A 26,039-nucleotide genomic window follows, 5' to 3' on the forward strand; every position below is an offset into this window, starting at 1 on the left:
AATAGGTCCCTTTGTCAAGTATTTGATGCACGATATAGATTCCATCCCACATGTCAGATATTTTTCCTGCCCATGAATTTGCCTTGATTCCAGTATACAATGTCATCATGTCACCAAGCTTGAAAGGATGTTTCCATTGTCGTGTATTTTCGATGATTTTCTTTTCCATGGCTCTTTTTTGATTTTCTTGAGACTTTCGTATGACTTCACAGTGTGAAATGGGTGTAGGTGAGTGTCAACAAAAAAAAAAAAGAAAGAGAAGGAAGAATCAGTGAGGTTTTTTTTTATTTAAAAATTAGTTGAAAAAAGAGACAAAGTATCTACACAAAAAGTTTTGTTGTTCTTATATATAAGTACGTGATGAGTGACACGTAATACTAGTATTGTATTTAAAATTGGTGATCAAATTTTATTTTTGTTTTTGTTTATTTTTGTTTTGGTTTGTAATACTGTTATACAGGGCGTATAAACTTATTAGTATTTTATTTCTCATTGACGTGATGTTATCATCATATATGTAATGATTTAATCATGATTGCTGCCCTGGAGTCTTTATTCATTGATATATATCTTTCCTTGGTAGTAATTATGGATCATCAGCATAATGGTTTTCAAAGTCCGTATTTTATTTTTTATCTTTTTAGATGTGGTAATTTTTATTTTCTCTTATTTCTTTCTTTTTCTTTATAATAACTTTAATCATAGTATATCAATTAGTGATCTATAATAGTCATACTTTTATTTAATAAAGCTTTTATTTTTATTCCTACTGCTTTATTACACGTCCATGTAATTGATTCCCTCTTACGAAGTAGTTTTTATTCTTTGTTTGTGAATGCATTCTTTATTTTATGGATATGGTTACGGAATACACTGATATGACATGATTAAAAAAATAAAAATAAAAAATCCATGTTCAAATACAAAAATAAAAAAAAAAGTGATAATAAAAAAAAGAAAGTCCAACCCAAAAAGAAATATTCAATCCAAAATGGTAAGAATCTAAACTACCTATAATTATGACGAAAGACGAGATGAAAATATGCAAAAAAAAAAAAAAAATAAGGATTGGGTTTTATGATCTACTACATTATGTATCAATAATGAAAAAGATATGGATATTTCTTTCTACTTTATATCGATCCTTCCTTTTACATTTCTACTTAGTTTTCACACCTGATCTTTGTATATAGTTTTAGATTATCGTTTTTTTTTTTTGAACTTTTTGAATGAATAATGATAATAAAAGAAAAATACACGTATATTTTATTTCAATGATGATAGTAGATCCAATTTGATAGATATATAAATATATATAGTTGCGATAGATAGATATATGTATGATTGTGATACGGAAGGAAATAATAATAATAATAAAAAACTAGAAGACGAAGGATGAGGGGAATATAATAGGGATGGGAGGGATACAATACTTGCATTCAAGATACCAAAATAAGCCAAGAAATTACCATATAAAATAAACAAAGAGGATACACAGTCAAAGCACGTCTATTGCTTAAATTGATTTGAGATTCGGATAAAAAACCTACAGAAGCTTTTTTTCCCAAATAAATAAATAAATAAAAAATTGGTGAGAAAAAAAATGATAGAATAAAAGAATACATACCATAAGTCGACCAAGCAAAAGTAACAATGGCTATAGGAAGACGGATCCAAATCAGATGTACAAAAATTGAAACAATCGATGCAGCAACTAATGGGAACAAGCAGTAACCTATAACACACACTGATTGGAAAAAGGATCTATTTAATAAAAAAGTAATCACCATCGTATTAGTTCGTTCATCTCATGTATTGACAATAAATAGTTATTCATTTTTATAGATATTAACGTTCAATCATACTTACACAGCACCTCCAAGAAGTTTGGCATTCAGTGTAACAACAGCCGCGCCAAGCCAGACAATAACAAAAACTCCAGTAAAAATGGATACACTTTGATCAACAGGTGCTCTAGTACTCAAAGTACTAAGAAAAAAAAAAGTTGATAAATATATGCAGCATTGTCATTCTAAATATATATATATCACTTACATTGCCAGAGACAGACATAATAATAAAGGTCCCCATAAGTCCCCTATAAAAAAAGACATCGATATAAGTACTTCAGTTTCAAATGGTAATAAGTTCTTAATTTTTTTTTTTCACTATACAGTCTCTTAATACGTGCCGATCGCCTTTTGGATGAAGCACTTGTAGCATTTTGTTGGCCACCTTTTTCAAATCACGTAACTAGTTTGTAAAAATAAAAAAAAAAAAAAAAAGAATGAGAAAAATGAGCATATCCTATAATATATTAATACTCTTACAATAGTGACTGAAACAGGTTCATCTAGAGTATCTTCACCAGTATATTGATAAGTTGTCGAAGAGGCTGATGGATTTGTAACGGGTGAACGAGTAGAGCTACCAATATTACCAGACAGAGCAGGATTAGCAAAAGGATTGGAATAACTAGATGGAGTGGAGTCGACAGTAGGCTGAGAAGGTTGTCTAGTGGATTGACCAGTCAAGTCTAAGTCAGGTTCAATGAAGGTAGAATAAGGATCTGAGGATGATGAGAAGGGATTATCATATTCATTAGATTGATGGTTAGATGAAAGCATCTTTATTATTGAGGAATGATTGAGACAAAAAAAAAAAAAAGAAAAAATAAAAAAAAAGAAAAAGAAAAAAAAAAATAAAAGACAAGAAAATGCTAGGAAAAAAAAAGCACACTTTTGATAGAGTCGGATGTTCAAAGCAGTCATACAGTCAGAGTTTTGATTTTTTTTTTTCTTTCCATTTCTCAATCTCTTTTTTTTTTTTTTTGTACATCATCTATCGCGCGTATATATTACAATGACTACATACAGTGACGAAACAATGACTTATTCTCAAACATTATCACAACAAAAGCTCGTTGCTGAAAGTTGTATGGATTTATTCTTGATAGAAATGGTAGATACTATTTGTAGAACAACTATTACTGAACCTGACGCTGATATTGACGCTGTCTTTTACAAGTTGGAAAATCTGGGTTACTCTGTAGGTCAACGCTTAATAGAAAGGTAACGTTCAATGGGTATTTTTTTAATATAATCGTGTAAAAAGGAAAATGATAACTTGACTCTACTGATAGATTTACACAAGACCGACCTCGATTCGTGGATACTTTAGATGTGGTCAAGTTTATATGCAAGGACCTTTGGACAATCATGTTCAAGAAACAAATCGACAATCTAAAAACGAATCACAGGGTATTTAGGGAAAGAAGTGTAAAATATATAATTATATTCATCTTTTTTTTTCATTCTTTATTAATAGGGTGTATATGTACTTCAAGACAACAGTTTTCGATGGTTTATGCGACTTTCAACAGATGTAGGAGGTGCTGATTCCGCAAAAAAGGCTTCACCGGTAAAATATTAACTATGAAAGAGAAAGAATGTAGATAACTTGTTATATTCATTATTTAAATTTGTCTTTTTTTTTTTTCTTTCTTTCCTTTGTATCAAAGTATCTCTGGTTTCCTTGTGGTATTATTCGTGGTGCATTGGCCAATCTCGGTGTATCTAGTGTTGTTGTAGCGGAAACTTCCAATCTTCCTCAATGTATGAATCTAACTATTTTAACAATATCATTATTTTATATTAACTCTTTTTTTTTTTTTTACATCTTTATTATTTTATAGGTACCTTCCAGATCAAAATAGCCAAATAAACGAGGATTTCCTTACCAAATCGCTATTGACTCTCTCTCCAATTCTATCCATCTTGAACATCATATCTTCCTTTTTCAGTTTAGTTTAGTCTTGTCCAGTTTATTTATTTATTCTATCATGTACATTACATTACCTATAAAATTATTCTTATATTTATACCACTTTATTACCGCAAACGTCGTGTTTTTTTTTTTTCTTTTCTGAAGTTATGGTCATCTCTCTTTTATGTTTTACACCATTACCATCAGCACATGGAATCATCATTAAAGGGAATCATCAGCAAAGTGAATCATCACCAAAAAGTTATGATCAAAGGGAATCATCATCAAAAAAAGCTATGATTAAAGGGAATCAGCACCATCAGCATCATCAACGTTATTGGCAGAGTTCGACTGAATGAAAGTGTTACTTGTAATAATTCAGAATAGAGGTTTTGAGTCGAAACCAAACCATTGTGATTGTAAAGAAGAGTCGTTCATGGATGATTTCATAAAGCGTTATCAATGGTCTAGAACTACGTAGAATTGACTAAACATACTCTTTTTCTTTTGATTTATATATATATAAGATGGCTAATAAAAGGATGTTCTTACATATCATCATTCATTCTATCAGTTCATTGTTCATCAGGTTAGATCAATAGATCTGGATCTATGATAACCTATTTCGAAAAAGGGCCCAAAAAAAAATCAGGAGCAGAAAAAAAAAGGTTATTTTTGACATGACCCCAATGATCCAGTACATGTGTGCTTTACGAAAACTGATTTGCTCTTTCACTTTTTAGAAGAACGGAGAATGAATAGAAGTATCATATACTATAAAGAACAGAACAAATCCGAGAAAAGGGTTTTTGGAGTTTAAAAAGAACAAAAACGTGGAACTTGTTTCAAATGAGATCATCAGGGGTATTTAGTAAATCACTTACTAATTGACATCCTTATTTTACATAATGACAAATATTAGACTGATAATGGTAACATGTTGATAAAAAAAAAAAAAAGGATGACAGGTAGATGACAGATTAAAAGTAAAGAAAGAAAAAAAAAAAGGATGATATGGGATAAGTTTATAAGGTAATGACCAAAAAAGGCATGAGGCAGAGTTCAAATGACACTAATTGACCAATGAAATCAAAGTTAAATTTTGACTTTAAAGAAGCATAGTAAAGTCAATATTTTGCCACAGGATAGGATCCAAAAGGTAAACCAATAAAATCATTTTGGCATGATCTCACGATATCAAATACTAAAATCAGTTTGTACACTAATAAATATACTTTTGACAACAATTTTTAAAAAACATTTAAAATAAAAAAAAAAAACCTGAACGCACGGTCTTCTTTTTATTTTATTTTGTGCATGATGATGGATGATTGGTATATATCTACATCTATATATATATATATTTATATCTGGTGATGATAATGATGATTCCGATAATGATTCTTATAATGAACAAAAATAAAAGAGAAGTTAAAAAAGAAAAAGTCATCCATAGGAAAAAAAAAAAAAGTTGAAAAATGCATCGTGACGAGATTACAGTGTTTGATTGGATGAGTTTTTAAGCGTAGTACTGGACGAAACTTCGCTTCCTCGATTTGGTAACACTGACTGGATAGAATTCCAGCAAATTGAAAGATTATCTTTATAAAAAGTAAAGTTTTTTTTGAATCAAAAAGAACACATGGGAGAAATGATAGGGTACCAAAAAAAAAAAAAAAAGTTGATTTTTAGAGTATAATATATATAAAAAAAAAATAATCATCATATAGTTAAAAAAAATATATATATATTTAGCCCCAGATTTACTTTTTTTTCCGTTTCAGTTTTTTCTTGTCTTTCTTTCTTCTTTCCTTCACTTTTTTTTCTTTTCTTTCCCTTCTTTCTTTTCTTTCCTTAATGGCGCAAGTTACTCAACAAGTATCTTCGGCCGGCGCCACTTTCGATGAATCCTACACCATTTCTGCTATTGATCGACGTCGTTTAGCTCTTGAAGAGGTAAATACATACTATTTTGGTATTTTTTTTTTTTTATACATCAAAATTAGATAACACATAAGGATTAATACTCATCATCTTTTTTTTTTTTTTTTTTTTTTTTTTTTTTTTTTTGTTTATCAACAAATAAAAAAAAAAGATTGACAATGCTAAATTTGGCTGGTTCCATATTCGTGCCTGTATTGTCTCTGGTATTGGTTTCTTTACTGATGCTTATGATATCTTCGCTATCAATTTGGTATCAGCTATGATTGGATTTGTTTACTGGCATGATCAAAACAACAAAACTCCTGCCAATGTTGATACTGCTATCAAAGTTGCTTGTTCTGTTGGTACTGTTGTAGGTCAACTTTTATTTGGTTATTTGGCTGATCGTGTAGGTCGTAAACGTATGTATGGTGTTGAATTGATTATCATTATTATTGGTACTGTTGGTCAATCTTTAGTCGGTAATGGTTCTGCTGTCTCCTTCTGGGGTGTGATGGTCTTCTGGCGTGTGATTGTTGGTGTCGGTATTGGTGGTGATTATCCTTTGTCCTCTGTTATCACTGCTGAATTTGCTACTACCAAACGTCGTGGTGCTATGATGGCTGCTGTATTTGCTATGCAAGGTATTGGTCAAGTGGCTGCTTCTATTGTTGGTATGGTTACTACTGCTGCTTTCAAGAGTGCTATTGAATCCGATCCAACTTACTTGGATTATGTCTGGCGTATTGTGATTGGTGTTGGTGCTGTCCCTGGTGTACTTGCTCTCTATTACCGTTTGACTATTCCCGAAACTCCTCGTTATACCATGGATGTTGAACAAAAAGTTGAAAAGGGTATCCGTGATGCTAAGGCCTTTGTTGAACATGGTGCTTCATCTGGTGATTACACTGATAACATTGCAGTGACTCGTGAAGAAGCTTCTCCTAAGGCTTCTTGGGCTGATTTCTGTCGTTACTTCGGTCAATGGAAGAATGGTAAGGTTTTATTTGGTACTGCTTACTCTTGGTTCGCTTTGGATGTCGCTTGGTACGGTCTTGGTCTCAACAACTCTATCATTCTTACCAACATTGGTTTCTCTGGTGGTTCTGATGCTTACAAGTAAGTGATCCTATTCTCTTTATATATATTTATTTATTTATTTATTCAACTCATTTGTTTTTTTTTTTCTTTATAGCTCTGTCTTCCGTACTTGTGTTGGCAATTTGATTATTCAATTACTTGGTTCCGTTCCTGGTTACTGGATTTCCGTCTTCACCATTGATCGTCTTGGTCGTAAATTCATCCAAATCATGGGTTTCACTATGCTTACTATTATGTTTGTCATTCTTGGTTTCGCTTATCAACCTATTCTTGATTGTTCTGTTGCTCTCTTCATTGTCTTGTATACTATCACTCAAATCTTCTTCAACTTTGGTCCCAACACTACTGTAAGTATCTATCATCATCATCATCATCATCATCAGATATATATGAGACTCATCCTTTTTTTTTTTTTTTTTTTTTTGAAAAAAAAAATAGACATTTATTGTTCCTGGTGAAGTCTTCCCTACCCGATATAGATCTACTGCTCACGGTATTTCCGCTGCTAGTGGTAAGATTGGTTCCATTATTGCTCAAGTTGGTTTTGGTTTACTCAAGGATATTGGTGGTTCCAACAAATGGATCAATCACTTGCTTCAAATCTTTGCTCTTTTCATGTTGACTGGTATTTTCTCTTCTTTCCTTATCCCTGAAACTGCTGGCAAATCTCTCGAAGAACTTTCCCGTGAAGATGATGATACTGATTACAATCACAAGATTGAAAATGAAGAAGTTGTCAAGGGAACTTATTAATTTTTAGTTATACTTCCAATCCATTTTTTATTGTTACTATTATTATAAACCATATATGTATTATTTTTTTTTTAATTTTTAGTTTGTTTTTTTTTTTATTATTTTTTTTTATTATGATATTATCTTTTTTTTTTTTCTGAAATGACATGAAGTAATAAAGCATGTTACTATGTATTCATCTATTTTATATAGTGGATCTTTTTTTTTTTTTTTTTAATATAGGGGTTTAAAACGCCGTCTTTGTATCTTTTGTTGTTTGTTTGTATTTTTTTTTTTTTTTTTCGTTCCTCTTTCCCTTTTTTTTTCTCTTTTTTCCTTACTACACTTTTCCTTTTTTCTTTTTTTTCTTTTTTATGATAATGGCGAATCCTTCACCTCTTCCCAATTCTTATTCACCAAAGGACCAACCACCAAGAAGTGCTTTTCAATGGCCGGCTCCATTGTCCCCTAGGTTTAATAAACAAGATGACTTTGATACCACCGCTACAAATACCGACCTCTCTTTGAAGGAAATTCTAGATAAATACAAGGACGATGCTGATATATTACGACATATATTACTGGCTAAGGCAGAAGAAGACAAAGTAAGAAAATAAGAGAAAAGTGAAATAAGTGACGCGAAATATGGATGAGTTAGGGTATCGTCTTGATGAACAATAAAGAACGAATCCATGTTTTGTATCATATTGGTACTTTTGATCTTAATAGAACTGAAATAATAATTATTTTTACTTACTATATCTTATATTTTTTTTTTATCATTGTAGAGACAAGCTGCTAGGGATATGTTGAAAACAGAACAAGCACGAATTCACCTCAAGCAGTTGGATCTAGAATATTTACGTGAACAAAGTAGATTATCACGACATGATGATAAGTCATATCACCAAAACCAGTCAACAATTGCAACAGCTCCACCATCAGCAACAACACAACATTTGCCTCCACCACCAGGAACACCATCTTATGCTTATGGTCTTGCTCCTGTTCAACAACAAGTTCTTGCTCGTCTCACCGGGAATCATCCAGATACTCACTATTCTTCCAATTATTCCAGCAATTATGAATACCAACCTTCTTCACCTGTAGCTTATCCTCATTCAGCTCATCCTCTTTGTCCACCTACCGAAATACGTACCAATAACAATAATAAAAGTTCAACGGCTGTTGCGGCTGCAGCTGCACGTTATAATCATCCCGGTACTTCCAATTCTACGCCAGTATCAGCTGCTACAAGTTCCTCTATTCATTATCGACATCGATTGCCGCCACCTTCTATCAACACTTCAACTTCTGCAGCTACTCTTCAGCCTTCTGCACCAGTATCACCTGCCGTAGGCGCAAATTCAATTGACGACTCTACTGCATCTATCCCTACACGTTACAAACGAAATCGACATTCTGCTTCTGATCAATCGGATGATAAGTTATCTCACAACAAAGTCATGGAAGCATTAAAAGCAAAAATTCAACGCGGCAATGGATCTCCGATCAGCACTACTCCAACTTCTTCATTACCCTACAGGTCCAACTTTGCAGACTCTTTACATATGGATAAACGACAACGACAATTACCGAAACCAATAGTCTCTGTGGAAAATAATAACAACAATAAATCATCGACATCATCTGCATCGACAACAGTCAATAGTATCACCTCAAATGGCACTGGGCCAGTTCCATCAACATCATCCTCATCAGCAATATCACCATCAACGACATCTCATACACCATCACCTCGATCTGCAAAACCAATTTTACCACCTATCGATACCAGTGTTGGCAGAAATCCTCATCATCCTCATCATCCTCATCATCACCATCAACAACAACAACAAAAACAACAACAAAAGCAACAACAACAACAACGCCATCGATCATCCTCTCCTCCACCACGTGTATCCACTTCTTTTCAATCTACTAGCAAGATCAGTGATATCCCCACAAGTACACCAACTACAGTTCAAATATCACCTTCTGATCAAGTTCTTGCTCTCTCTACTCATCATCGGCAAGGCAGAAGTAGCGGTTCACAGCATTCTACACCACCAGAGATCACATACAAACAAGAATCATCAGATTAAAAAAAAAAAAAAGGAAGACTTGACAACAAAAGGGACAAGGATCGAAGGAAAATTTTATGGGACGGAACAAAGAACGAAGGCTTTGAATGGTTGGTTTTGGACAACAAACAGTAAGCAAGAAACAAATGGGATCTGTCTTTGGCTTGGCTTCGAGGCTTTGATATAGATGTTTGGCTTTTTTTTTTTTTTTTTTGGTAGTTAGTCATGTGTGAATGTGTGTGTGTGTGTGTTTTTTTTTTTTTTTTTTTTTTTGTTGTTATATTTATACATATTGTTTATGTTTGTTCTTCATTTCATTCATCTGCATGTGTTTTTTGTATCGTCATATTGTAAATGTAATAAACACCATCTTTCCTTTTTTGTATACCCTTGTCAAGTCAATGAAAAAATCAAATGTCTTTATTCTATTCATTCAAAATAAAATAAAATAAAAATCTATACTACAAATAATACTAAATCTAATCATTCTTCTTTTCAACACTAGGTTCCTCTTGTCCACTTGCACCTGCAATTGTGAATAAAAGAGCCACTAACGCTAAAAATCCAACAGCAAATACAAACGAATGATCACCTAAAAATTGAATGGTTTTACCAAACATCGAGACTGAACGAGGAGGTTCTGTAGTATGACTTTCCAGTTGTTCTGTATGTTGTAATGCTTCAAACAGTGAGGCAGCATCATCTATTGAAAACTTTTTACCCTTCAGATCTTGGTTATAATACGTCTTATTCTAAATCATCCATCAAAAAAAGAAAAAAGAAGAAATGAGTAAGCATCATGAGCCTTTTCTCACAAAATCTTCTCATCATCCATCCATTTTTTTTTTTTTGTACCTTTGGATTCACAATCACCAAGGTTGGTAAGTCATTGGATGAAATATCATAAACGCGTTTGACATATTTTGCCCAGACTTGACCATTGAGTTCGGCAAAGATCACTCGAGGAAAAGCATCAGTGGACTTGACCAACCATTCACGAGATACTTGTCTGAAACCATCGTGTGCCATATCACTGTTGAGGAACATTAACGCTACCAATTGTTCACCTTTTAAAATATCATTGGCATTTCCAGAGTTTATCCTTGTCACCAAAGGATATTTGTTTTGATCCACCCAATCGATATAATGCTTTTCTGTCTTGATGTCATTTGAGTAAATTTGACGCAACGCGCCTCCATCCTTGATTAATACTGCCTTGCTTGTAGCCTGATCTTTATCCAATGTAATATCTAAAGCTTTCATTACTTTACTATCATCGGTCGTATAGAATGGTACGGAATCCATATACTTTTTCGCTACTGATTGAATTGTAGTCTACGGAAATGATAATATATATATATATACAAATGTAAATAAAATAAAGAATTTTTTTTTAGTTATTTACCAAATCATCACCCTTTTTGTGAGCATACACCAGTGAAACAGGATTTTCATAGATAGATGCCAATGAAGAATGATCAATTGCACGAGTAGTAGGACCAGTCATTTTTATCAAGTATTTTTGGAAACTATCCAAGTCTCGCCCATCTTTGTAAATAAAGGATGTTTCACCATTGTAACTACATTGTATACCGATAAAGGAAAGGAAGGCAAAAAAAAAAAAAAAGATGAGGATTTACTTACTCATGTATATCATTCAACTTACAATTTTAACGTCGGTAACCCGGTTACTTTTTGGGATGAGCAAAGATCTATAGAAAAAAAAAAAAGTGAGTTATCCTTTGCAATATTGATGATTTTTTTGGAAGGTTTACCTCGATCAGTTTCACAGTTGACTTCGCCAACATTGATGATAGAGGTATCAAGAGATTGAGCCAGAGAATCCCAGATAGGTGCCAGATTTTTGCAATGACCACACCAGGGAGCATAGAATTTGACGAACCAAGGATGACCCGATGCTTCAATGATAGTCAAGTCATCTTTAGTAAGCGAAACTGAACCACGTAGAGGATTGGAAATAATTTGTTGTTTCAGGAATGATGTCACATTGTCATCAAGACCATTCGTACTAATCACATTACCATTGGAAAAAACCTTAATGATATCATTGTTATTGTCACAGATGGACTTTTCAGTCGAGCAATTCACTTTGCCAAAGTAAACACCATGTTGGATCCATCCATTGTAATCCATAGCCAATTTCTCCCAGGTCGATTCTGATCATAAATAATAATAATAATAATAATAATAATAAAAATTAATATCAATCATATCCACTTTTTTTTTCTATTTAATTTACCAAAAGTATGAGAGATTGAAGTAGAATGGTAATAAAATACCAACCAGTTACCGGCAGAAGTTTTAAGTTTGATATTAGCTTCTGTAAGTTGAGTTGATGCCAACGCACTTGTTGCAAGCAAGCATACCAGTAACAATACAAGATAGACCATTTAGTGTTGTGTACGAATTCCCTTTTACTGATTCTTTTTTTATTTTTACACTTTCCTTTCTGCAAAGAAGTTCAAAATAAAAATAAAAAAAAAAGAATGAACGATAGAAAGGGAAAAAAGAGACAAAGAAAAAAAAAAAGTATTGAAAAGGCAAGAAAGATCTTTTTTTGTAATTTTCTCACTCCGTTAGAGATTCCAAAGAGGTTAAACTTTAGATCCAAATACCTCTTCATTACATAAACAACATTCATTTTGTATGATAATAAGAATAATATGACATTGATTATCAAACTTTTTTTTTATTTGTCCATTCATATCAAAGTGAATTATCCATTTTAATAATACTAAGTCTATCTATTTTCCTATACAGAATTGTCCAAATAATGCATCTAATACATCTTCTACATCTATTCTACCGGTGATTCTTCCGAGTGCATTAGCAGCTTGACGTAATTCTTCTGCTCCAAGAACGATTTCTCCAGCTGGCATATCTATCCAAAAGAAAATAAAAATTAGACATCATTTTTATCACTTGCTCTTCCTTTTTTTTTTTTTTTTTTTTTTTTTTTTTTTTTTTGTTCAATTACCTAAGAAAGCATCAAGACAGTCTACACAATTTTCCAAATGTTGACGATGGCGAGCTTGAGTAATTAGTACAGGATTGGCTAGAGATTGATCGAATCTAATAATATACAAATAAAAGTCAGTCTTCCATACATATTTTTTTTTTCTTGATTAAACGTAATAGTTTTACCTTGATTTCAAAACTTGAATCATATCTTTTAAAAAGACATCCATACCTTGACCTGTTTTGCAGCTGATAGACCATACTTTGCGAGCACCCGTTTCACGTTGAATTTGATTTGCCATTTCCAATGGAGAGATACCAGGTATCATATCTTGTTTATTTAGAATAATATATGTATCTTGATCAATGACTTGTCGAACAACTGGATCCATATGAATTTGATGTTGAGTATTTTCTGTTGTAGTTAAGGTTGAGAGAGATAAAAGACAAATTTTGATATCTGATAATTCCACTCGTGCTTTTGCTCGTCGAACACCTTCCATTTCAATTCGATCATCTGATTCTCGAAGTCCTGCCGTATCACTTAGAATCACAGGATAGCCACCTAGATTCATTGTCACTTCTACCACATCGCGAGTTGTTCCTGGTATATCAGATACAATAGCTGCTTCCCGTTTGGCTAAGAAAATGAAAGTGCATTTTCAAATCCCAAAATAATAATAATAATAATAATAATAATAATAATAATAATAATAATAATAATACTATTGATGAGTTTTCTTTTTTTTTTTTTTTTTAAAAAAAAAAAAAAGATTCTTACCTAATCGATTCAGCAATGAACTTTTTCCTGCATTTGGTGGACCAACAATAGCAACTTGAACACCATTTCGTACAATTTCACCAGCATGATTGTCATCCAAATGTTGTTTGATTGTATCCCTTAATTCTCCAATATTCATCATCACTACATGTAACACAAAAGAAAGATGAAGTTATTTGACTTTTTTTTTTTCCTTATACTCGTCAGATATTCAAGGGTTCACTTCCTTACCATCATCTAGGACACCATCTTCAATATTTTCATCTTCTCCAAAATCAATAACAGCTTCAGCAATAGCCATAGAATGAATGATTTTCTCCCTCCAGGAGTCAAAAGGAATACGTAGTCCACCCTAAATAAGGAATCAACAAGAATATCATTAATAATAATAATAATAAAAAGGATGATGAGCTCTCATATATTTGTTGCTGTTGGAGAAGAGGAAGGATTACCTCTGCTTGTCGAAGAGCCAATTGTCGTTGAAGTTCGGTTTCTGCATTGAGTAAATCAGCCAAGCCTTCCAGCTCTGTGAGATCAAGTTTACCATTATCAAAAGCCCTTATTGAACAAAGTAAAGATAGAGAGAAACAGGAAGATGTCAATAAATGGATGATATTTCTCTCTCTCTCTCTTTTTTTTTTTTTTTTTTTTTTTTTCATTCCCTTACCTTCTTGCATATTCACCTTGTTCGGCCAGTCGAAATTGAGGTAATTCATTCAAAGCATCCAATATACTTCGAATCACAGCATTACCACCATGGACATGGAGTTCGACAATATCTTCACCCGTAAAACTATGAGGACCTATATATAGTAGCAGTCAATGAATTAATAATGATCCTTGATTCAAATAGATCTTCTTTAGTGTTTTACCTGGAAATAAGAGAACCAAACCACGATCCAAAACAAGTCGAGAGAAAGGATGAAGGATTCGACGAAAAGCTGCTTGCCGCGGTCTGATATTATTACCATGTGTTGTCATTTTCTCTACTACCTATACTAATAAACAAAAATATGAGATCATTTATGTATACAAACCTTTTTTTTTTTTTTTTATATCAAACTTGTCTCTTACTTGTCGTGCATTAGGGCCGGATATACGTATGATAGCTACACCTGCCTTTCCTGGTGATGTCGATAGTGCATATATGGTATCAGAAGAGGATATGGATGCTGTCATTGTGTCAGTAGTAAGAGATCGTTGGGCCGAAAATGGACGAGATCGACTGGAGTTGTCAAGATCGGAATATAAATGTCGTTGACCATTTATACATTGCTTTGTAAATGTTGTTGTCACAAGATTTGATGGTTTTCCAAGTCGTCGAGTGAATTTTGCAGGTGATAAAAATGGTAATAAAGATAATCTAACTAATGGCCGTTGGAGCATGAACAAAAGTAAAGAAGGGAGAAACAAATAAAGGAAAAAAGTGGGATTAGGAAAAAAAAAAAAAAAAAAAAAAAAAAAAAAACCGCCGCCCTATTTACTCTATCGGCTAATTTGGGCAGCTCTCATCCAATCGGTTAAATAATAGCCGATTATCCGAATTTGAGAGTTTTATAGTTAATTTTTTGTGCCACATCAAAAATGCTTGTTTGGCTCAGTTGGTAGAGCGTCAGTCTCATAATCTGAAGGTCAGCAGTTCGATCCTGCTAGCGAGCATTCCTTTTTGTCGATTTCCATAATAAACTTTTGAAATAACAGCCAATCATATTTCTTCTTTCTTCGTACCTGTGCAACAACATTCAGTTACTAACCTTTTTTTTTTTTTTTTGTGTTAAGTGATTTTTTGGTTTATAGGTTCAAAATTGAAAAAGTAAAACGGATGATTGAAAGTTAATAATGTTTATAGTGAGCACCAGTACTTGATTACGCAAGCACACGTATAAGTAAAGAGATAAAATAAAACAAAAAGTAAAGTAAAGAAAAATAAAGTCTTGTTCCAAATTTGGAAAGTAGAAGTAGAGTAAAATTGTTCTGACTTTAAATATAGAACAAAGTGAGCCAATCAAAATAGATAATCCACAATACAATCAAGTAGGGATGAAAAGTAAAGATTTATTTAAAAAAATATATTGATGATTAACTGACTAACAAAAAAAAGTAAAAGAAGGGGTATTTATACTATTTGAAATTTAAGGTTAAAAAAATATAATATGAAAAAGAAAATGAAAACGAAAAGAATAAGTGAAATAAAAAAAATAAAAAATAGAATGAAAATAAAAGGGGAAATAAAAATGAAAGTAAAAATTGAAAATAAATTTTTTTTTTTTTTTATAATTTTTTTTTTATTCAACATTTGACATCAGCGACTCGTGAACATATCACTGTAACTAACTGTTATAGAACAATCTTATAGTTTAGATTCGTTATGTGTGTATTGAAAATCAAAATTACCTCTTTGACTATTGTATTGTTGTATTTACAGTGTCTTGCGTATAGTATCAGGATAATAATAACTCTATGACATTAATTGACGCGATAAAGAAGATGATTTTATAAAGATAATTCCAAGATGATGTTTTGCTACTTACTGTATGATGATGATGACCGCTGGCGATGAATACAGAAATGAAGCATTGTACGATGATGATGATTACTACATAGATGCCACTATTAGAATGACTACTTACGTGTTTGCGTTATTTTATGATTTCTTCTGAATGAATTGATTTAAAATAGGGTATCATGGAAGATTTTATTGGTAGATGCTGGTCCCAAGAGCTTTTGCTTCCGTATCTGCAGACAACGAAGTACAAAAAAAAAGTATATTTTTCAGTAGCCGATTTTTTGTTTTATCTCTCTTTTTTTTTTTCTTCTTTTTTTCTTTCTTTCTTTTTCTTCTTTTCCTTTTTTCTTTTTTCTTTATTTTATTTGTTTGAATCCAATTGCCATTGGAAGAATTGGTAAGGAATAAAAAAAAAAAAGCACAACAACATTATGGTTTATTCTTTTGAGAACTTTTGAGAACTTTTGAACAAAAAAAAAAAAAAAAAGGACCTCATGAACAGGTTTCTGCTCATCTTACTGACGTATTTTTATAATTTCGTCATCTAGGAAGAACAACATGTCAGGAAACAATATCAAGGTTGTTTGTCGTTTTCGACCTCAAAACAAACTTGAAATCAAAGAAGGAGGTGTGCCCATTATCGACATTCAAGAGGATGGTACTGCAGTAACTTTGAAGGTAAAAGAGAGAGAGAGAAAACACTTGACACGCGAACTATATATTCATCTCCTTTAATATTATAAATGATAGGGTACATCTCAACCACCTTTTTCTTTCGATAAAGTATTTGGAAGTAATACTGCTCAACAAGAAGTATTTGAATACTCCATCAAGTCAATTGTAGATGGTAAAGAATACTATTATTATTATTAGTATTATTATTATCAATGAAAAAACAAAAGCTCATTCTTTTTCATTAATTCAATGATTAGATGTGGTTGCTGGTTATAATGGTACTGTCTTCGCATATGGTCAAACTGGTTCAGGAAAAACTTATACAATGATGGTAAATATCAATTCAGAATAGGATTAATGTGATATGCTAACGATAAAATTGTTTTATCTATTTTGTTTAGGGATCTGATATTGATGATGCTCAAAATAAAGGTATCATCCCTCGAATTGTGGAACAAATCTTTGAAAGCATCATGCTTGCTCCTGCCAATATGGAATTTACTGTCAAAACCTCATATATGGAAATCTATATGGAAAAAGTCAAGGATCTTTTGAACCGTAAGTAAATGAAACAAGAACATGTTTAATATCATCACGGTGATGTTTCAACCTTTTCTTTTTTCTTTTTTTTTTTTTTTTAAAAAAAAATTAGCATCTCAGGATAATTTACCAATTCATGAAGACAAAACAAAAGGTGTTTACGTTAAAGGTCTATTAGAAGTATACGTGTCATCTACGGAAGAAGTTTATGAAGTTATGAAAAGTGGTGGCAACAATCGTGTGGTGGCATATACAAGTAAGTATTTTTTTTTTTAAAAAAAAAAAAAAGGTTATCTAAAATTGAAACCTCTAAATCAAATTTTATTTGTTCTTTCCTTTTTTTTTTCTTTAGATATGAATGCTGAAAGTTCTCGAAGTCATTCCATCGTTTTGATCACTATTACTCAAAAGAATTTGGATACTGGTGCGGCTAAGAGTGGCAAACTTTACCTCGTCGATTTGGCTGGTTCTGAAAAGGTGGGCAAGACTGGTGCCTCTGGACAAACTTTAGAAGAAGCCAAGAAAATCAACAAATCATTGACTGCTTTGGGTATGGTTATCAACTCTCTTACAGATGGAAAGGTAAAACATTTAACTTGATGAATTCTAAACGTACTGACAAAAATAATTTTCTAAACTCTATAGTCAAGTCATGTGCCATATCGTGATTCCAAGTTAACTCGTATTTTACAAGAATCATTGGGTGGTAATTCTCGTACAACTTTGATTATCAATTGTTCTCCATCATCTTACAATGAAGCTGAAACAATATCTACTCTTCGATTCGGTGTGCGAGCCAAGTCTATCAAGAATAAAGCAAAGGTCAATGCAGATCTTTCTCCTGCAGAACTCAAGGCATTATTAAAGAAATTCAAGGGCGAAACTGTCAGTTATCAACAATATATTCAAGCTTTGGAAGGCGAAATTACTATATGGCGATCTGGTGGTTCAGTACCTGAAGCTCAATGGGCAACGATGGATAAATTAGCAAAGAGCAATGGAACAGCATCATCATCACCAGCAACAACACCTTCACCTAGAACACCAACACCTTCTGCCTTCAAACCAACATTACCAGATGATTCAAGACCTGTGACACCGGCGCTTGCACTTGAAAAGGATGAACGAGAAGACTTTTTGCGACGAGAAAATGAACTCATGGATCAAATAGCTGAAAAGGTAATAAAAAAAAAAGTGTGCAAATCAAAAAAGACAAAATTCAATATCGTTTATAAATTCATATTGTCTTGTTTATTATATTCGCTAGGAATCCGAACTGGCCAATCGGGAAAAACACTTGGAAGCTTTACAAGAAGAGCTTGGTTTCTTGAAGGAACAGGAAAAGACATTGACAACTGATAATCAAAGCATCACTAGTGAACTCAATGATGTCAAACTTCAACTACAAAAGGCATCCTATGACAGCAAAGAAAGTGCCATCACTGTGGATTCTTTGCGTGAAGCTAATCAAGAATTGACCCTGGAACTTACTCAGTTAAAGAAATCGTTGGCCGAATTACGCAACTTACAAAAGGAAGCTGATGATGAAACAAAATCAAAAAAGAAGGCGGATAAAATGGCGGAAATGATGGCTTCTTTGGATCCTTTGGTAAAAAAAAAAAAAAAAAAAAAAAAAAAAAAAAAAAAAAAAAAAGGGATTCGTTACTGATTCCTTTTTTTTTATGACGATGATGATGATGATAGGACAATGATATTTCTGCCAAAGAACAACAAATGAAAAACGCTTTGGACAAGTTGAATCCTGAGTCTGCCATCAATCTGAGCGAAGAAGCATTACAACAATTGAAACAACAATTACAGCAATATAAGACTCAAGCTACTCAACAAGAATTAGTTATTAAAAATCTTCACAATGACAAAGAAGCCTTGTTGACAAAGCGTACTGATCTGGAAACCAAACTCAGTGCCTTGGAAGTGGAATATGAAGAACTTTTGGAAAAAGAAATTGCTGACGAAGAGAGGGCTATGGAAAGTAATGCTGATTTGACTGATACCATTTCGGAACTCAAGGTAAAGGAAAAGAGAGAGAGAGAAAGAGGGATTAAAATAAATAATAAAAAAGATAGAATAACATCTCTTATTTTGTCCTATTTTTTTTTTTTTAGACCAAACTGGAAAACACATATGTTGCCAAAAAGGAAATGCAACAAAAAGAAATCGAAGAATTGCGAAAAGAATTGGATCGAAAAGATGAAGAATATAAGGCTCTTGATGCTGTTATGGTAGAACTCAAGATTTCCAATGAAAATCTACAAGTAAGAAAATTCCTACCCAATAAAAATAATAAAGGGAATGAATTCATTAAAGCTACCTTTTTATTTTTTTCATTTTTTATTTTATCTCTTAGTCTGCACTTGATTCTCAACCCAAAACTATGGATGCCGTTAGTGATAAGGAAAAGGATGTTGAAAAGATGCGCAAATCGATGGCTGAACAATTGGCTTACTTTGAAGTGATGAAGAAAGGATTGATGCGCGACTTGCAATCTCGATGCGAAAAAGTGGTTGAACTGGAAATCTCTTTAGAAGAAACTCGAGAACAGTACAATCATGTTTTGAAAGCAAGCAATAACAAGGCACAACAAAAGAAGATGGCCTTTTTGGAACGTAATTTGGAGCAATTGACAAATGTTCAAAAACAGGTAATTAATAATAAATAAAAAAGGAATAGATTGATGATCATATCTTTTTTTTTTATATATTAATATATATTATTTATTATTTTAGTTGGTGGAGCAGAATTCTCAATTGAAAAAGGAAGCAGCCGTATCTGAACGCAAATTGGTGACACGTAATGAACGTATTCAAAGTTTGGAAGTTATGTTACAAGAATCACAAGATAATCTATTGACACAAACGCAAAAGTAAGTTGAAATAATGACAGAATGGTTCAATCCTAATTCTTTTTTTTTTTTTTTTGATTAGGTTTGAAACTCAAATACAAGCTGTACGAGAACGGTTGGAACAAATACGATCTCAAAAATCACAAAGTGCTATGGCTCTAAACTTTGGACGTATTGCTAAACCACTAAGGGGTAGTGGAGCTGTTGTAGATAGGTATGAATAAAAAAAAATGAATGATAATGATTATTTAATTGATTTGATTTCCTTTTTGAATTTAGTGAGGTCTCTGCTGCTGAAAAGCAAGAACGCCGCTCTTCTTCTTGGATTCCTTTCCGGTAACTGATGGCTCCTGACTGTTCGTGATATTATTTTATTTCCCCTCCCCTTTTTTTTATACTATATATATATATTGTAGTTCTTTCTCTTTATCAAAATGTCTCTTATATATATATGTATATTTATATATTTATGATTATATATATATATATATATATATATATATGTTTATATTCCCTTTATTTATTATATAGTCAATATTTCATATATATTCCCTTTTTTTTTTTTTGTTGTTGTCTATTACCCCATTATGTTACACACACGAAATAGACTTTTTCTCCATTCCTACTCCGTTTTCGGCCTGGTGAAATAAAAATTGACCATTTTAGTATCTCTTTTTTTTTTTTTTTTCTATATATTTTTTTATTCTTTTCTGTGAACTGAGACCAAGGTTCCAACGAAAAGAACTCCAAAATCTAAGACGATATTATTCCTTTTTTCCTTTTCTTTCCTTTCTATCGTTTTACTCATTCCACCATTAACATTCTATTTTGTTGTTTCGTTACTTGTTTAGAAAATTCCATAGATATTTAGATTAGTATAAATATATCAATTACAATCATTTAACTCTTCTATTATTTTTTGGGATTTTTATTTTTTTTTTCTATGAACATCCATCAATCCATATTCTTGTTTTCCTTCTTTTTTTGCTTTATTAGTAAATCATTATCACAACCTACATCATGGTCTTTCCAAAATTGGCAATCTTATTCAAAAGATGTCCCTTCTAGTAATCCTAGGTGGAAATCCGAATGGAAAATCCCTGATCAAGGTGGTTGGTCATGGCCATGGCAAGAAGAAAATATCAATTATTCTATTGTCAATGATCCTTCTCGGTCCAGTCAAGAGAAAGGTATACTTCAAGTTACATATCCTGCTCATTCAATGAATCCAAATACTTTTCCACAAGGTGGTATTGGCTTTTATGCTCGTCCTCTGTCTTTATCTAGACCAGCAGCTTCACTTGATTTCTCTTACAAGGTTTATTTCCCGAAAAACTTTGATTTTGTCAAAGGTAATCATTCATATCAAGATTAATTGATGATCAATGCTAACAAATCTTTTTTTTTTTTTTTTTTTTTGTGACCAAGGTGGTAAACTTCCTGGATTATTTGGTGGTCATGAACAATGTTCGGATGGAACAAAATCTTCTACATGTTTTTCAACACGGTAAATCAAAACAATAATAATAATTACTTCTATTCTAATACATATTTTTTTTTCTAACTTTAGATTCATGTGGCGTGAAAATGGAAAAGGGGAAATCTACGCTTATATTCCATCTCGATTACAAACAAAACATCTTTGTCAAACCAATGGAAATATTTGCAATTCAGCTTACGGTTATAGTTTAGGTAGAGGAAGCTGGACTTTCAAGACAAATGCCTGGAATACTGTACGACAAGTCATCACATTGAATACACTTGGTAAACAAGATGGTGATATTACTATCTATATCAATGGAAATCAAGTCTATAAACAATCCAACTTGGTTTATCGAACATCAGCAACAAATAACGAATTTGGTATCGGTAAGTGAGAATAAGTGTAAATGTTGTTCATTTGGCTGATTGTTTTTTTTTTTTTATAATAGTATTTGATACCTTCTTTGGTGGTTCCACTTCTGATTTCAAAACACCTAAAACTCAACATACCTACTTCAAAGAGTTTTCATTGAAAGCTCATTAGTATAGTGAATATTATTATGTCTTTGGTTATAAAATAAACAATGTAGTTTTCCCTGTCTTCCTTTTTTTTTTTTTGACTTTTGCATGAATCCGTCCAGTGTAACAAAGCATGTTACTTTCAGTAAACATGGATATCTTAGAAGCTACTTGGTCATTATAAAGAGGACTTATGATGGTGATCCTAAAAAAAAAAAAAAGATATGATCATTCATCATCTCATTATCAATGTTTTTACACAAGATGATTATGAGAAAATCGACAAGAAAATGTTGGTCCAAGATTCTGGTTCTATTTCCCTGAATGTATTCAGTTGGCTGCTGACACATTCCCAATTATTATCACTATTCATCATCATGATTTGGTTTATTTAAAGGTGTATTAAAAATGAAAAGAAAACAAAAAAAAATATGATAAAAGGATCCATAAAAATGCTCCAGATCACATCATCCTGTTATCGAGATTTCTATCATTTTTTTTTTCTCATAGGTGATCTATTTCTGGAAAATGAGGATGATGATAATGGGATGGGATGATTGGAGTGTTCTGCGTTTACATCAATTGGTATTAGTCTCACTGATTGATTTGGTTTCAATTCAACTCAGAAGATCTGACCCTGAGCCTTCCATGAGAACTTCTTTTTTTTTTTCCTCTTGAATAATAATAACAACAATAATAATAAAAAAAGACTTTTTATTCTAAAAAAAAAAGAATCAAAAACTTGTCAAAAATCTAAAAAATAGTTCATCAAATGATGATAATAGATGATGATAAAAACAAGCGCTGATCAGAATCAAATGCATCCGGAGTTCTAAACCCATGCTTATCATGAGTCATAGAACAGATAGATTTACTATAATAAGGAGAAAATTTTTTTCATTTTTTCATTTTTCTTTTTTCCTTTCTTCTTTTCTTATATTCTTTTCTCTTTTTTTTTTTTTTAAATTTATTTTATATACATAAATCACAACTACAGACGTCAAGTCTAGCTTATGTATATTCACGCCTACGAAAAGTGTTCAGCCGACTATATTTGCGATCAAAGTAAGTTATATATATATATATATATGATATATGTTTGTATATTAATCCAACTTGTTTTAGTCTGGAAATCCTCTGGTAGCTTCTAAACTTCTTCAAGACTACGAACCTATTTATATTTCTCTCTATTTTATTCTTTCTTATTCTTATTCTTAAAATATGACTCTCTTCAAAACTCTTCAACAAACTACTCTTCATGCTCAACCCATCACTGCTGCTTTACGTCGTGGATTCGCAACCAATATTGGATCCATACCTAATGCTGCTGCTCTCAAATTAAAATCTGGTCAAGTTTTTACTGGTCAATCTTTTGGTGCTCAACAATCTACTTTTGGAGAAGCTGTATTTACCACTTCTCTTGTTGGTTATCCTGAATCCATGACTGATCCTTCTTATACTGGTCAAATCCTTGTTTTTACTCAACCTCTTATTGGCAATTATGGTGTTCCTGGTCAAGTACTCGATCAATATGGTCTTTCCAAATACTTTGAATCTGATAAAATCCAAGTACAAGGTATTGTTGTCAATGATTATGCTACTCAATATTCCCATTGGACTGCTGTGGAATCTCTTGGTGAATGGTGTATTCGCCACAACGTACCTGCCATTAGTGGTGTTGATACTCGTTCTATTACTCAACTCTTACGTGATCAAGGTTCTACTTTGGCTCAATTGGCTGTGGGTTCTGATGCTACTAGTTCTAATGTGACGTCCTTCCCTGACCCTAATACTGACAATCTCGTTGCTAAGGTATCGACCAAAGTGCCTCTTCATTATAATCCTCAAGGTGATGTCAAGATTGCTGTTATTGATTGTGGTGTCAAACAAAACATTTTACGATGTTTGACTGAACGTGGAGCTCAAGTCACTGTATTGCCTTGGAACTATGATTTTAATCAAGTCAAGGATGAATTCGATGGATTATTTATCTCTAATGGACCTGGTAGCCCTGCCACTTGTACTGAAACCGTAAAGCATTTACGTACTGCCATTGATCACTGGAACAAACCTATCTTTGGTATTTGTATGGGTAATCTACTTCTTGGTATGGCTGCTGGTTTGGATGTTTACAAATTACCTTTTGGCAACCGTGGACACAATCAACCTGCTCTTCATGTAGATACTGGACTCTGTTATATTACTTCTCAAAATCACGGTTATGCTCTTCAAGATAAGGTGATGCCTAAAGGTTGGAAGAAGATGTTTGTCAATGCCAATGATGGTTCCAACGAAGGTATCCAACATGAATCTAAACCTATTTTCTCTGTGCAATTCCATCCTGAAGCCAAAGGTGGACCTCAAGATACTGAATACTTATTTGATGACTTTTTGGGTCATGTTCGTGCTATGAAGTCTGCTACCTACCATTCTGTTATTGATCAACAACAAGCTACCACTGCTGCCTTTGCCTGATCGCAAATATAGTCGGACCCCCTTCTTTTTATACATATCATGAATTCTTCTTCCTCTTTTTTTTTTTTTATCTTTTATTATTATTATTATTTTACATATTTCATTTCTTCAATAAAAAAAAATTCATTATTATCTCTTTTTTTTTTGTCTTTGTTTGTCTTTGCCTTTTCGTTCTTTTTTTTTTTTTAAAAAAACATATCAATGTGTCAGGCTAAACTCCGGCCCCTTAAAACAAAAAGTTTTTTTTTCTTTCTTTCGCTTTTAAACAAAAAAAAAAAAAAAAAAAACACTCGACATGATGCTTCCAACGTTACCTCTTGTGAAACGCTGGTGCATACAAGGATACACGTTGATACCAAAGACAAGGCTCTATCCGATGACCTTTGCCATACGAAACTTGTCATTGAAAAAACCTCTTATCCAACAAACCACTAAAGATCTTTCCAATCGACAGAAATTCAAACAATTGGATCCACCATTACGACTTTATGAAAGACTAGAACGATTGGGATTTGGATCATTACGACGTACCAAACGATATCAAGCTGTTCGTCAACAAAAATCAAAAGACAAACATCCTATCCCTGATCCTGAATACAAGGTAATTACCACCAACAAAGAAAAAAAAAAAAAAAAAACATGGTATTGATTTAATCTTTTAGCTACCATTCTTATCCTTTTTTGCAGGTGCCAAAACACCAGCCTCATTTCCTGAGACACATTTGGAAGAAGTTGCATTTGTAGGCAAGTCATTACTTTTTTTTTTTATTTATTTATTATGTGACTCATATATAGGTATATTATCTTAGGTAGATCGAATGTGGGTAAATCCAGTTTATTGAATAGTTTAGCATCAACCACGATTGTACGGACATCGGATAAACCAGGTCTGACACAACAAATCAATTTTTTCTCGGTGGGACGATTGTTTTATATGGTGGATATGCCTGGTTATGGATTTGCTTTTGTGGATGAACAACAACGGCAACAGTGGCGACAATTGGTATATAAAACATCTTTTTTTTTTCATTTGGAGGGTATCTCAGTATCTTTTTATATATATATATATTATAGATGGAAACTTATATTAGTGAACGGAAAAATTTGAAACGAATCTATGTAGTGATTGATGCTCGACATGGTAAACGAAAAAAACAAGTCAATAGTACTATTCATTAAAAATGAGGAACATTTATTTGTTATGATAGGACTCAAATTAGCAGATCTGGATTTTCTCAATATGTTGGATAGGTATAGAAAACATTCGATGATTTTGATAATATATTGATTTTTTTTTATATTGCAGGAAACGAGTCAAGTTCCAAGTAGTGATGACCAAGTGTGATTTACAAGTACTTCCAACACTGGCAAGGCGGATAATGGTGGTGGAAAAGGATATCAAGAAATTCCATCATGCTATTCAGAATGTATTAGTAGTTAGTTCAAAAACTGGTGCAGGTATCAATCAGATGCGCAAGGAAATGTTATTTATTACAGGTCATTTGAAAGACAATGATTATTATGAAACAAAATCAAATCAAATAAAGAAATAAAGTTTTTTATTATCATATTTTATGGGTCAAGTCTTGAATACAAAAAAAAAAAAAAAAAAAA

At 32.4% G+C, this 26,039-nt stretch overlaps 11 protein-coding genes and 1 non-coding gene across 12 annotated transcripts; 9 read left to right on the plus strand and 3 right to left on the minus strand.

Annotated features, from left to right (window-relative positions):
* Positions 1–1,159: 1,159 nt before the first annotated feature.
* BX664DRAFT_327891 (Yip1 domain-containing protein) lies at positions 1,160–2,702 on the minus strand. The gene is made up of 6 exons (XM_051544499.1): positions 2,331–2,702; positions 2,175–2,253; positions 2,056–2,098; positions 1,870–1,989; positions 1,628–1,764; positions 1,160–1,555 (listed from the first exon to the last, which is right to left on the minus strand). Exons 1-6 carry the CDS (start codon positions 2,625–2,627, stop codon positions 1,440–1,442), a joined length of 792 nt encoding a protein of 263 aa, XP_051401131.1. The 5' UTR covers positions 2,628–2,702; the 3' UTR covers positions 1,160–1,439.
* A 119-nt stretch (positions 2,703–2,821) lies between these two features.
* On the plus strand, positions 2,822–3,890 carry BX664DRAFT_327895 (transport protein particle component). Its single transcript, XM_051544500.1, has 5 exons — positions 2,822–3,071; positions 3,143–3,260; positions 3,328–3,420; positions 3,521–3,614; positions 3,695–3,890. Exons 1-5 carry the CDS (start codon positions 2,863–2,865, stop codon positions 3,721–3,723), a joined length of 543 nt encoding a protein of 180 aa, XP_051401132.1. The 5' UTR covers positions 2,822–2,862; the 3' UTR covers positions 3,724–3,890.
* A 1,661-nt stretch (positions 3,891–5,551) lies between these two features.
* On the plus strand, positions 5,552–7,617 carry BX664DRAFT_327898 (phosphate:H+ symporter). Its single transcript, XM_051544501.1, has 4 exons — positions 5,552–5,721; positions 5,861–6,807; positions 6,884–7,136; positions 7,228–7,617. Exons 1-4 carry the CDS (start codon positions 5,623–5,625, stop codon positions 7,540–7,542), a joined length of 1,614 nt encoding a protein of 537 aa, XP_051401133.1. The 5' UTR covers positions 5,552–5,622; the 3' UTR covers positions 7,543–7,617.
* Positions 7,618–7,842: 225 nt separating this feature from the next.
* BX664DRAFT_327899 (uncharacterized protein) lies at positions 7,843–9,831 on the plus strand. The gene is made up of 2 exons (XM_051544502.1): positions 7,843–8,126; positions 8,310–9,831. The coding sequence occupies exons 1-2, from the start codon at positions 7,896–7,898 to the stop codon at positions 9,624–9,626; spliced, it is 1,548 nt and encodes a 515-aa protein (XP_051401134.1). The 5' UTR covers positions 7,843–7,895; the 3' UTR covers positions 9,627–9,831.
* A 172-nt stretch (positions 9,832–10,003) lies between these two features.
* BX664DRAFT_293891 (uncharacterized protein) lies at positions 10,004–12,138 on the minus strand. The gene is made up of 6 exons (XM_051542070.1): positions 11,866–12,138; positions 11,381–11,782; positions 11,272–11,317; positions 11,011–11,185; positions 10,461–10,940; positions 10,004–10,357 (listed from the first exon to the last, which is right to left on the minus strand). The coding sequence occupies exons 1-6, from the start codon at positions 12,014–12,016 to the stop codon at positions 10,085–10,087; spliced, it is 1,527 nt and encodes a 508-aa protein (XP_051401135.1). The 5' UTR covers positions 12,017–12,138; the 3' UTR covers positions 10,004–10,084.
* A 232-nt stretch (positions 12,139–12,370) lies between these two features.
* On the minus strand, positions 12,371–14,544 carry BX664DRAFT_259882 (tRNA modification GTPase TrmE; the record flags this gene model as incomplete). Its single annotated transcript, XM_051540607.1, has 9 exons — positions 12,371–12,507; positions 12,604–12,698; positions 12,771–13,224; positions 13,366–13,509; positions 13,597–13,717; positions 13,818–13,923; positions 14,033–14,168; positions 14,238–14,320; positions 14,399–14,544. The coding sequence occupies 9 exons, from the start codon at positions 14,542–14,544 to the stop codon at positions 12,371–12,373; spliced, it is 1,422 nt and encodes a 473-aa protein (XP_051401136.1).
* Positions 14,545–14,951: 407 nt separating this feature from the next.
* BX664DRAFT_t44 lies at positions 14,952–15,024 on the plus strand. The gene has a single exon. It is a non-coding gene; the product is annotated as a tRNA-Met (tRNA).
* Positions 15,025–16,429: 1,405 nt separating this feature from the next.
* Positions 16,430–19,766, plus strand: BX664DRAFT_260066 (kinesin heavy chain; the record flags this gene model as incomplete). Its single annotated transcript, XM_051540619.1, has 11 exons — positions 16,430–16,549; positions 16,622–16,718; positions 16,804–16,877; positions 16,948–17,104; positions 17,199–17,342; positions 17,439–17,668; positions 17,732–18,265; positions 18,354–18,695; positions 18,791–19,117; positions 19,213–19,362; positions 19,455–19,766. 11 exons carry the CDS (start codon positions 16,430–16,432, stop codon positions 19,764–19,766), a joined length of 2,487 nt encoding a protein of 828 aa, XP_051401137.1.
* Positions 19,767–19,833: 67 nt separating this feature from the next.
* BX664DRAFT_259474 (uncharacterized protein) lies at positions 19,834–20,173 on the plus strand (the record flags this gene model as incomplete). Its single annotated transcript, XM_051540589.1, has 2 exons — positions 19,834–19,970; positions 20,032–20,173. Coding segments are annotated over 2 exons (279 nt in total), but the record flags the coding sequence as incomplete, so codon positions are not given.
* Positions 20,174–20,637: 464 nt separating this feature from the next.
* BX664DRAFT_293900 (uncharacterized protein) lies at positions 20,638–21,975 on the plus strand (the record flags this gene model as incomplete). The annotated part of the gene is made up of 4 exons (XM_051542071.1): positions 20,638–21,301; positions 21,378–21,456; positions 21,520–21,818; positions 21,881–21,975. The coding sequence occupies exons 1-4, from the start codon at positions 20,893–20,895 to the stop codon at positions 21,973–21,975; spliced, it is 882 nt and encodes a 293-aa protein (XP_051401139.1). The 5' UTR covers positions 20,638–20,892.
* A 924-nt stretch (positions 21,976–22,899) lies between these two features.
* On the plus strand, positions 22,900–24,479 carry BX664DRAFT_327907 (small subunit of carbamoyl-phosphate synthase). The gene is made up of 2 exons (XM_051544503.1): positions 22,900–23,015; positions 23,076–24,479. Exon 2 carries the CDS (start codon positions 23,172–23,174, stop codon positions 24,423–24,425), a length of 1,254 nt encoding a protein of 417 aa, XP_051401140.1. The 5' UTR covers positions 22,900–23,015; positions 23,076–23,171; the 3' UTR covers positions 24,426–24,479.
* A 212-nt stretch (positions 24,480–24,691) lies between these two features.
* BX664DRAFT_327910 (P-loop containing nucleoside triphosphate hydrolase protein) lies at positions 24,692–26,027 on the plus strand. Its single transcript, XM_051544504.1, has 6 exons — positions 24,692–25,026; positions 25,088–25,169; positions 25,235–25,428; positions 25,500–25,566; positions 25,634–25,676; positions 25,732–26,027. Exons 1-6 carry the CDS (start codon positions 24,721–24,723, stop codon positions 25,976–25,978), a joined length of 939 nt encoding a protein of 312 aa, XP_051401141.1. The 5' UTR covers positions 24,692–24,720; the 3' UTR covers positions 25,979–26,027.
* The last annotated feature ends 12 nt before the right edge of the window (positions 26,028–26,039 follow it).

The sequence above is a fragment of the Halteromyces radiatus genome, assembly GCF_025201355.1.
Source record: "Halteromyces radiatus strain CBS 162.75 chromosome Unknown BX664scaffold_3, whole genome shotgun sequence".
Classification (NCBI taxonomy): domain Eukaryota; kingdom Fungi; phylum Mucoromycota; class Mucoromycetes; order Mucorales; family Cunninghamellaceae; genus Halteromyces; species Halteromyces radiatus.